General features: G+C 35.7%; 1 protein-coding gene across 1 annotated transcript; it reads left to right on the forward strand.

Moving 5' to 3' along the window:
- The first annotated feature begins 2535 nt into the window (after positions 1 to 2535).
- LOC113534378 (E3 ubiquitin-protein ligase TRIM35-like) lies at positions 2536 to 8017 on the forward strand. Its single transcript, XM_026927115.3, has 6 exons — positions 2536 to 3319; positions 4258 to 4353; positions 4475 to 4705; positions 4803 to 4825; positions 4918 to 5036; positions 6184 to 8017. The coding sequence occupies exons 1-6, from the start codon at positions 2915 to 2917 to the stop codon at positions 6717 to 6719; spliced, it is 1410 nt and encodes a 469-aa protein (XP_026782916.2). The 5' UTR covers positions 2536 to 2914; the 3' UTR covers positions 6720 to 8017.
- Positions 8018 to 12042: the final 4025 nt, after the last annotated feature.

Raw genomic sequence — 12042 nt, forward strand, 5'->3', positions numbered from 1 at the left:
GTTCACTATGTGTATGTATACCCAAGATGGCTGCTGCATGCATACTGCAGTCATTTGGCATGTCAGTTGTGCACGTCCTCAGAAATTAAAGTGACGCTTCAATGTGGTGCAGTATCAACATAAATAGTGGGGGCAGTATACTACCATGTGACACTGTTTCCCCAACTGAATAAACAAAGTAATGTGGTGCCTCAAATTGCATACTTTTATACTATTCTAGATCATTATTAATGATCTAACACTAGTGGTTTTCCTATTACAGTTAGTGTTTGGATTTACCAGACTTCTGGATTTTCTAGATTAGTAAATATTTTTTAACATACAGTGAAGGTTTTTGATTTGAGATGCACATCATGACAAAAATCACACCCATGGCAGAAAGTTTCAAAGAGAAACAGAGCTCGTCATCACTGAGCATGAAATCGCTAAACATTACGGATTATCATGGAAACCAGATGGACAGAGATGTTTTGGCTCTGATGCCATTTAGTAGACGTTGCTTTTATCCCTCCAGATTTATTTAAGATATACGAGCGAGTATCTGAACAATGCCTGTCGCGTGCATGCACATATGTGTGGAGAAAGTGAAGTATATTTGCACCAGAGCTGCTGCTGTAATCATAAAGACTGTCCTGTGCTCCTCCCAGAATTCTTATTCACAATATTCTCATACTGAACATCCTTTCAACACACTTAGTACTGGTTGGATTTATTTTTCTACACCTGTATACTGTAATGATTTATAATTCCGTCATCCGGTGGCACCCAGGAGAGGATGGGTTCCCTTATGAGTCTGGTTCCTCTCAAGACTTCTACATATCATTTCAGGGATTTTTTTTTTTTTTTTACCTTTCCACTGTTGCCTCAGTTTTAAGGGCTCTACATACAGATTTCAGGAAAAGTCCTTTGCAACTATGTCTATTGTTAAACGTCCTATACAAATAAAATTGAATGGAATAGAATATACAGTTGTATGGTATTTGCACTAGGTGCCAATACCATACAGTGTTTATAATGTTTACAATTTAATATTTCTGAGTAAAAAGATTTGAGTTCCTTTGAATAGTTCCTTTGAACAATTCCAATAGTCCAAGCTCAAGGGTAATGTATGAGCATACAACAATAACAATATAACGATAACAATATACTTAAGACTTAAGACATGGTGTCTTTCATTATTATATTCTGAGGAATGCACAATTGAATTTCATTGAAACAGACAGTGGATCTGTGGATCAACATGTTGTTTACTATGTCAACTGCATTGGTTCCTGTGTGACCATGCACTTTCTTCTGATAAGCTGATGCATCATCAGTAAGATCCATAATCACTGTGGTTGTGTTTTATTGCTTTCACTGACAACTGCACAATTACATAGTGCGTGCTCCCTTCCATGACCTGCCTTTTTTTTTTTTTTTGGAAGTTTTACCTTTGCCCTGTCAGCTTTTCCTTCTTTGTCCTACCTCTATTTTACAATTTATCTACAATAATTCATTCTGAAAAGAGGATCCAAGAGCTGTTCAAATTATATGAAAGAGGTTGAAGATATTCATAAGGCAAAAGAGTATTTCTGCTGATCTCCTGTGATTTGCACACAAAACAGAGTTTACGCAGAGTGACATAAAAAAATAAAAATAAATAAAAAATTCACTGAGCTGCAGTTCTGTGAGTGGAAATGCCTTGTTGATGGGAGAAGTCAGAGCAGGGGAGAATGACCAGACTGGTGTCAGCTGACAGGAAGGCTACAGTAACTCAAATAACCATTCTTTATAGCCATGGTGAGCAGAAAAGCATCTCAGAATGCACAACACACGGAACCTGAGGAACACAGGAATATGAGGCACAAGCTCACCATAATTGTACAGTTGAGGACTGGAAAAAGGCCAGGGGACATTTTTCCAAGGCATGTTTAATTTAGAGGGGAGCACTTTGAATTAAAGTGGGCATTATTTTACATTACAGGAGAAGACTCAGTGCTTTTATGATTTCCAGTGAAGGCTTTGCAAATTGCAAACATGCTGATAGTTTTGAAACCAGTACTTTGACTGGTTTGAAGCGCTAGAGTATTTAAGTATAGTATTTGAAAATCTATAGAATAGTAGGCTGGTTGGTTTAGCTGGTTTTGTTTTTAAAAGGATCATATGGCATTACACAAATACTTACACTTCGACTGCGTGCTGCTGTGTGGCCTGGATCCCATTTCAGTGCATATCCGTAGATCTTATCAGCTGCATGAGATAGCACACTCATACATGTTCTGTACTGTTTTTATTTTAAAGCCTTACATTTTCAAAAAAAAGTTTTTAGAAAATATGCCATTATTTTTGTTATTATTACTTTTCTTTATTTGTGATTGTTAAGATTTGGTATTGCCAGGATTTAAGATCTATAGGTTAAGTACTTGACCTATTTATGCAAAAAAAAAAAAAAAAAAAAAAAAAAAAAAAAAGCTTATTTATTTATTTATTTGCCACCACAAATGCTTAAAAACCTAATCAATCAAACTTTAAAATGTTTGCAGGAGAGAGAGGGCACCAGTGTAGTCCCCAGTCAAAACACTGTGAAATTCTCTAGAAATCCGTAGCGGAAAATGAGTTCATTTATCTTTTAACTGAAACAACATCATCTATTTCCGTTGAATCCTGGCTGTATCAGGAAGAATGTTTCTCGAGAATTGCTCAGATAGGTTTGAGGGGAAAAAAATGCAAATTGCCCTTTGTGTTAGCTTTGCGTCAAGAAAGCATCCACACCGTACTGTTGTATATAAATGTCTGTCAGATAGACACTTGAGAGACAGAGGGAGAGAGAGAGAGAGAGAGAGAGAGAGAGAGAGACAAACATAGAGAGTGACAGAGAGAGAGAGAGTGGTTTAAGATTAGTACCTAGTACTAAGGACCAGTTTAAGCTTGATCAATGGCCTCATGTCCAGCTCTTTTTGAGGATTATCTTCAGTGTCCTGTGTGCCGTGATGTCTTCAAGGATCCGGTGCTCCTGATGTGTTCTCACAGCTTCTGTCGGCTCTGTCTGGAACAGTTCTGGCAACTCACCGAGGTTCCCACATGTCCTCTGTGTAGAGCGAGCTCATCAGTGAATCATCCTCCATGTAATCTCGCTCTGAAGAACCTGTGTGAGGCTTTTGTACAGGAATGTAACCAGACAGCTTCAGCTGGAGCTGAGATACTCTGCGAACTGCATAACAAGAAGCTCACACTCTACTGCCTAGAGGATAAACAGCCTGTGTGTGTGGAGTGTCAAACCTCAAAAATACATGATAAGCACTGCTTTAAACTGCTCGATGAAGTTGCAGTGGACCTGAAGGTATGTTGTTGGTCACAGTTTTTTACTTGTGTAACACTGCGTATTACATAAATACTCATATTACATAAATATCTGTATTTTCTGCACCAGTTTCACGTATTCCCATGTGCAGCTGACTTATTAAAGTGAATTGAGACTTTGAGAGTTTAAGGTCTACAAGCACTGGCTTTAATTTTTGTGCTTTATCAATAAACTTCGCAGTGTAGAAAAAGTTTACTGGACCCCTAATGATCGCAATACAAATTAGCTTTAGGTGAATGTAATGATATTCAGAAAATGTGCAAATATTAAGCACACTTTTTACCATCAAAACCCAAACCAGTTATACTGCATAAAAAGATCCGAAACACGTAGCCTACAAATAGTACTTAGCTAATTATATTAACATTGCATTTGAACTGATATTAATTCAATTTTACAATGTCCTTTTAAATCTGTTAAATTTCAGTGACCAGACAAATAAGCTTATAACTTCTGTATTTCAACTACATAACAACTGTAAATATAGTAGTTGAACATGACCATTTAATATAAATAAACATATTCATTAATAACAATAAATTAAATAAAAATAAAATAAAAAACGTGATGGCCTCCAGGAGTCCCTGAAGCTCATTTTGAACCACAGACATGGACAGTTAAAACAAATATTAATTCATTTTAATAAATATTGAAAGTGTACTTTTATGAATCTTAATATTGATATAATCAATATAAGTATTGTGGTTCAAAATATTTTCCTTCTGGTGGCAACAAACCTAGCGAACTACCTACCTAGCTAACTAACTTACTAACTAACTAACTTTGTTACCTGAGTTTCATGACATGCAAAAGACCATTAAAATAGAAATGCTTTAGGGGAAATGACAGAAGGGGTAAAGTGAAAAACCTGCATTACTGGATTGTTTATCTGTTTTGTTATTTTTCCTAATTTCCAGTTGGACTTGAAAAGAAAACTGGCACCACTGAAGGAGCGACTGAAACTCCTCAGAAATGCAAAACACACTTGCTTTCAAACTGAGCATTATATTAAGGTAAAAATATAATTCATTCATCAATGAAGTACAGAATGCTATGTAAATATGTTAACATGATGTAAATACTGTAAGTAGATACTGCATGTTGTAGTTATGTCTGATGTCAATATTATTCCAGTGTCAGGCCCACTACACAGAGTCTCTGATCAGAAGGGAGTTTGAGAAGATTCACCAGTTTCTTTGGGATGAAGAGTCCACCAGAGTGTCTGCTCTGAGGGAAGAAGAGAAGCAGAGAGCTCACGCAGCGGTGATGAAGATGACCCAAATTAACAGAGACATTTTAGTCCTCTCTGACAAAGTTGCAGCTATTAAAGAAGGCATAGAAGCCAACAATATTTCATTTCTGCAGGTAAAAAGTTACACAAGACATTTTATGGCAAAAGTATGGCAGTGTGTCTTAAAATGGTATGAACACAAAGCTGATCATTTCTTATTTTTAATTCTAGAACCATGAAGCTACTGTTAAAAGGTACGTATTTTACCCTTTGTGTCTGTTTTTGTCTCTGTTTGTGATTTTGAGTCTAAAACCATAGCAGCACTGACACTTCAATGTTCCTCCAGAGCTGAGTGTGAGCAGAAGGATCCTGAGATCTACTCTGCATCACCGATTGACGTAGCAAAGCATCTGGGCAACCTGAAGTTCAGAGTGTGGGAGAAGATGCTGAGTATTATCAAATACAGTGAGTTCAGTTGTGCATATTTCATTTCAGTACATTAAGAGTGTCTAAATCATAAATGGCTACCTTCAGACTGCAGGTAAATGTTACCCAAATTAGATGTTACATCGATTTGTTTTTCCTTCACAGTGGTGAACAACAACATTTCATTGTTCAATCTGATATTTTACATTCCAATTCAATCCATTTTCATTTCATAATTTATACATCAATACTGATGTGATAATGCAACCTCATACAGAAGAGTCACATCAGAATTCTTACTGCTTTTACCCCAGTCTGAATTTCTTCATAATTTTGGGCTGATACATTCATTCAAATAATGAATTTGAAATATATATCTATATATTATATGTAATATAATAGTGTGTGTGTGTGTATATATATATATATATATATATATATATATATATATATATATATATATATGTGTGTGTGTGTGTGTGTGTGTGTGTAAAAGCATAGTGTAGCATGGGTGAATTAATTCCAGTGTGAAAGTCTTTCTTAAAACTTTACTTTCTTTAATTGTGTAAAGTTACAGTAGCTAACCTTAAAGGAACCTTTTTATTATTATTATTTTTCCTCTTACTCTCTATCACCCCCAAGAGGCCCAACCGATCCCCAACCTGCACTAACATTAAAAGATCTACCAAAACAAAAGAACTAAAACTGTAAATATATATTAATTATGTAAATACTGTAATGTCAAACTAATAGAAGGTTATTAAGCATTTAAACACATTTTTCTAATGTCAACATTTAAATTGTCTCATCTTGTTGGAAGAATACGGCCAGTTCTGGATACGTCCTGTTCAGACTACACTCTTAGAAAAGTTATAACTCTAAAGCATGCGTTGTTCCTCTGGGTGAACCCTTAAAGATTTTATGTAAAAAAAAAAAAAAGTTTTTCCCTGTCAGACAGCATTCCAAGTGAAAGCAAACAACCCTTAATTATCCAGTGACTCACTAAAGAACCCTATTTTCTAAGACTGTAGTATTAGATATCAAAAATCTCATGAACAACCTAACAAGAAAAAAGCATTTGAGTATTAAGTCTAAACTGAGAATTTACAGCTTGAACATATCCCTTGTGTCAACCATTTAATTCTTAACCTAATTCAACATTCATTTTATTTTCTGCTACCTCTAGCTCCTGTTGTCCTTGACCCCAACACCGCTCACTCCTGTCTGTACCTGACTGAGAATCTGACCAGCATGGAGCTTCGGAACGGCAATCCAGAGCTTCCAGTAAGCCCACTGAGATTCACTGACTATTCGAGTGTCCTAGGCTCTGAGGGATTTGATTCAGGTAAACACTGCTGGGACATCGAGGTGGGAAACAGCTCAGCCTGGGCCGTCGGTGTGATCTCCGAGTCTGCGTATAAGCACAGAGAAATCCTCTCAAAGCAGGGTCTATGGCATATAGGTTACTACAAGGGGAAATATGGACAAGGCTTGTCAGATGAGATGCTTACTCCTATCAGTGTGAAGGAGAAACTCCAGCGGATCCGAGTGCTGCTGGACTGGGAGGGAGGCTATGTCGCTTTCTTCGACTCTGTCAATGATACTCATGTGCATACCTTTGTACACACGTTCACTGAGCGAGTGTATCCATACTTCTGTAACGCCTGCCCTGATAAAGCTCTGAGAATTGTCCCAGTGGGACTCTCTATTACTGAAGAGTAGTGTGGATATGAAAGAGGTTTCATAACTCTAAATAGAGCTGCACAAGTTAACATAATCATATGCATGAACCATCATGCTGTGGTGACATTTATTTAGCATTTCTTTCTATTTCAGTGTTTAAAGAATCCACTCAATGTGAATAAGGAGCAATGTGAATATACATACTGTGACACAAGACGGAGAATTTTGAACAATTTGAAACAAAGAAAGCAAATGTTTGTGATATTGAGCATGTTAGCGCCTTGGTGCAAAAGCGTCTCATCTCTTCCACTGAAGCACATGTTTAGACGACACTCCAGTGGATCTAACATGGATCATCAAATTTTACACAAACTTGTGAAGAAAAAGGGGGATGTACCAAATACTAAAAAAGTCTGAAATTCATATAAATATTTGTAAGATTCTACTTCTTACACAATTTGTTGCTGGTCATATACTTTGGAATGAAAAATTAAATATTAAATAAGAAAAGATAGCAAAGTTTTACTAGTGGTCTCAAGTATTTGGACTCCGCTGTGCATATAAAGGAATACACATACAGCATTGGTATTATAATGTACAATGTGAATGAAAAGCATCAGTGTATTATTTATGAGTGAACAAAAGACATCTCAAGACATTTTTACTCTGAAAATCAAGCCTGTATATTTTCAATAAATTGTTGTATAGAAATGTGCCTTTCTCTGCCTATTCATTTTCACAGAGACTTGTTACAAACCATTAATATTCATAAAACAGACTGCTGATGTCGATTAATTCTATTTTATTATTATATAATAGACTTCCCAGTAGTTCACCACTAGTTTTCTTAGTATTAAGATTAGTTTATGTTAGCTTATTACGGTAAAATTAGCAGGGTTGCGGTATGCTTAAGCTAAGGAGAAGCGTGTCATTACAAACGGTGTCAATACATGTCATTACAAACGTCATTACAAACAGTGTTTTGTAACCTGTTGCTATATTTTGGAGTTCAGGTCACCTGTAGCTCTGACTGTAGTCATGCTGCTAAGTGGTAGCTCTGCACTAGCTCTGAAGTGAGAAGAAGAAAGGGGAAAGATGGTTGAATGACAGTGTAAATTATTGTAAATACTGTATCACACAGCATTTTATGACTTTGTTTGTACATCCTGGCATGCATGCATACATGCACATGAATAGAACTTGCACTGTATGTTAATTACAGCCATTGGCCAATCACAATGAGTGATTTAAATGAATCTCTTGTATGATGTTTGTGATTAACCTCTAAATTAACCGCTTGTGTGATCTCTGTGATTTTCCATGGCATGTAAGAAATAGCTGTTGTTGTAGTTGTTGTTTTAACACCACAGAACACAGAAATCACAGTAGGTCTGGATCTTCTTAGCATTGCAACTTTTTATAGTCTAAAAAACATCAAAAAACAGAAAAACAAGCCTCTTTAAAATGCCAAAACCTCTTAGCAAGTGAAAATATCTTGAATATAGTCATATACTGTATATCCAGAATTTCCTATTACAATATTAAAATAAACCAAATATATGATTATTAAACCTGTTTCTAGACATTTGTTACAAATTTCAAGCTTGTTCTTTTGGCATATACTGTATTTTTTTTTAAGCATTTGTTTCTAGAAAGAAGCAAACTATTCTGCCAATAGAATAAAAAAAAGCTTCTAAAGCTTGAAATATGTAAAATCATTAAAAACAGGCCGAATAATCTTATATTTGATTTATGATAATCTCATAATAAGAAACATTAGATACATTTGCCCATATATTTTCACTTGAAGATATTGTGTAATTATCAGTAATATAATTGTGAATAATACAATATGAATTACATTATTATAATAATATAATTGTGATTATCCTTTTAGCCACTATTACATGGCCTGGTTCATTTAAATTAAATTTATTCATATAATTATTTACATGGAAAGATAAAATGAAAACTGTGTATGTTAATGATTAAAACCCTCCTGAATCAATTTGTTTGCACAAGCTATTTACAAAGTCAAAAGATAAGCCACTTCAGTAATCATAATATAAAAGCACTTCAGAACTGCTGAAGTAGCAGCGTAGACCATAACCTCTGCTGCCTACTTCAGATAATCAGGAGACTTGATCAGGATGGGAAAGAAGTGAAGTGTTTCTCTCCTCAGTAAACACAGGTCTGTTCAGAAAGACAGCAACTGAAATGGAAATTACTTTAGATAAACTATTATAAACATTTTGATATTATAAACATGTCTGAAGAAAACTGCAATGCTAATACCTTTTTCTGAAAAACTTTTTTCATGAATAAAAGAGTCTCCATATTAGCCATATGGATGCTACACAATAAACACACTGGTTTAACAAGTGTGTCTGGCGTTTGTCATTTAGTCCTAGCTGAAAGAGACTTACAGAAATTTAGGGCTAAACTAACATTGCCTGAATACTTAATCTGATATTGTGGAATAAATAATTCAGATCCGGAGGATGTACTGACAGCACAACATGGTCACAGCAAACAGTTAAGAATAATCTATTGATTATGTGGATGTTTTTTTGGTCCTTATGGGAAAAAGGACCCATAGCACTTCATTCACAGAGCTGATATAGAGAGTATATCAGAGCCACAAGAGGGTGCTCTTAGTGTATGGAAAGATACACTAAGAAAACACACACACACACACACACACACACACACACACAGAGACAGAGAGAGAGAGAGAGAGAGAGAGAGAGAGAGAGAGAGAAAATGCTGTGTAATACTGAATATATGAAAGCGAAGAAGTGCAAATAATACTGTAATTATTAATAATAGTTCTGTTTATAAAACTGGAATTCTAGTGACATTGAATTACCAATTCAATGACTATTTCTAGTTTAGACGCAATAAAACATTTAACAAGTAAAATTACAAATTCTACATGCTCATTTTTGTACCTAGCTGATCTCTAAATTCATATAAAATCATCATTATAAATACACCTGTATCTAAAGTCATCAGAGTTTCTCCTAACCAGAATTGGTGAAGAACACCATATCATTTTTTTTTATCAATTGGTTATGTTCGTATTTAATTACAAAGGTCATGAATTTATTTTGGCCATTAAATGAGAGCAACAAACACAAACAGAAATGGCTGCTGTTAAAGGGAAAATAGGAATATAGTCACTTTGCTATGAACAAATAAGGGAATAAACGAAGGAATGTATGTAAATCAGTCAGGAGTAGGATACGTCAGAATCCTATGGGTTCTTTATCAGTGCACTACGAAGAGCATTTGCAACTGTTAAAAGTGTCAAGAAGCCCTGCTCTGCATGTTGTCTGAAGACCCAGGGCTCAGCTGTAACCTTGCAGTGTCTCTATGGCAGTGGGCCATGCAGGCAGTGGCTAAGAGGCTTTCCTTTCCCAATCCCTCTACAACTGTCACAAGCACTCTGTCACCTGCAGATGAAGCCATTCATAGGAACCTTAGCAACACTGTGTCCTACTTGTGTCCGTTTGTGTCTTTGTGGCTGATTGCGGCAGTGCACGATTTAATTAATGCAATCATGGCACTATTAGTATTTATACTTATGAGCAACACAAAAAAAAAAAAAGCTTAACTCACACATAAAACATTGACTCCATAATTTTCCCCTTCGTTTATGTAACACTCTTAAGCCATCCCAATTAGCCAAAGGAAGTCATCAGGGGGATTGGAATACAAGAAGATGGAGACAATTATCCATGTCACTACACACTCAGAGATGCACACACACATCCATGTACGTTTACGAGATTGACTGATCTCTCTGATGTTAAATGTCTCAGCTGATTAATAAGAGATAAGTCCCAGTGAAATGTCCTGTTATTAGAAAATATGAAGTGAAGTGATGTTTTCTTAGCTAATTTAGTTATTATTTAATTTCCTATATGTGATATTTATTATGCTTGTTATAGGCAGCATGATGGCACAGTTGGTAGAGTTTCTACCTCACAGCTCCAGAGTCCTGGGTTTGATCCTGAGTTTGGGTTACACTCCGTGTGGTGTTTTACATGTTCTCTTCATGTTCACGTGGGTTTCTTCTTCCATTTCCTGATACTTCACAAAAACAGCCCTGAGATGGACTGGCGTCCCATCCCGGGGTGAATTCTCACACTTTGCTCCCAGTGTTATTGAATTCACTGCACCCCGGACCAGGATAAAGCACCTACCGAAGATGAATAAAGTGAATTATCTCTATTATACCACGGTCAGATACCAGTGTTTAAAAACAAAAGTTTTGAATATTATTATTCATAAATACATATACTTTTTTATTTAGCTAACTTTCTAGTCCTGCATTTCACTTTGTGGTGGCTATGGGCACTTAAAGGATGAATAAATGATGAGAAGAAATCAATGATGAGGTGAGATCAATTTTACTGACAAAATATAAGCCTAAGTATTAATTAGCTGTGATCATTATCTTGTTTATTTGATTGGTGCTTTCACAGGAAATTTATGCAAAGCAGACTCTGTTGAGTTTGAATATCTGCAGTGAAACAGACCATCTTTCTTTGTTAGCTTTGCCAGCAGGTCGTCCCTGTCTACATGAGGACAGTGAGACTTCTTCACTGCAAGTTGATGGTGATGTGGATGATGGAGTGTATCAGTTGAGTCCCAAGTTTTGTGATGACAACATATTGTAAAATCCATTCAATTCAGTTTTCTTATTGCTATTTGTCAGGGTAATAATGTAGGTAATGGCAAGAGATAAATAAAAGTCAGTGTAAAGGTGGTATTTATGCTATTTGCCATGTTTACATGTTTACATGTACTTTGATTTAGAACAGTGATTATGTTTTCTTACAGGATTTCTTTTTGAGGTGTTCCAGTCTAAAGAACTGATGCACAACTGCCAGCCAATCAGAAATGAGGATATTCTGTAGTTAGAGTATAAGTAAGGAATAAAAAATGTAAGTGTTTTATTTCACTTACACCACAGCAGTTTGCTAACACGAACACTTTTTTACTTATTACAGACATCATGTCATAGTCCTATTCATTTATAGCCGTGTTTAATGTTATGGAATATCCACAATAAGTTTCTGTTATCACTTACAGTACATTATAAACAAAAACAAACAAACAAAAAAAAAGGGAACTCATCATGTTACAGAGAAACCACAAAGCTCTCCCTCATGAAGACAGTGTCAGGAAACTTAAAGGAACAGATTTACCTCTGACTTTACAAAAAGGTGACTCCTTCCATAAATGTTAAATAAACATCTCCTCACAGCAATCTTCACCATGTCAACAGTTACACATGGTTTGGTTTTTATTCCATTTATGTAGATCGTCCACCATTAAAGTCTCTGTGTAAGCT

Source organism: Pangasianodon hypophthalmus, chromosome 6 (assembly GCF_027358585.1).
Source record: "Pangasianodon hypophthalmus isolate fPanHyp1 chromosome 6, fPanHyp1.pri, whole genome shotgun sequence".
Classification (NCBI taxonomy): Eukaryota; Metazoa; Chordata; class Actinopteri; order Siluriformes; family Pangasiidae; genus Pangasianodon; species Pangasianodon hypophthalmus.

Coding starts and splice junctions, on each gene's coding strand:
- LOC113534378 (XM_026927115.3), top strand. CDS start 2,915: ATGGCCTCATGTCCAGCTCTTTTTGAGGATTATCTTCAGTGTCCTGTG. Junction 4,354..4,474: donor AAACTGAGCATTATATTAAG/GTAAAAATATAA, acceptor ATATTATTCCAG/TGTCAGGCCCACTACACAGA. Junction 4,826..4,917: donor CATGAAGCTACTGTTAAAAG/GTACGTATTTTA, acceptor ATGTTCCTCCAG/AGCTGAGTGTGAGCAGAAGG.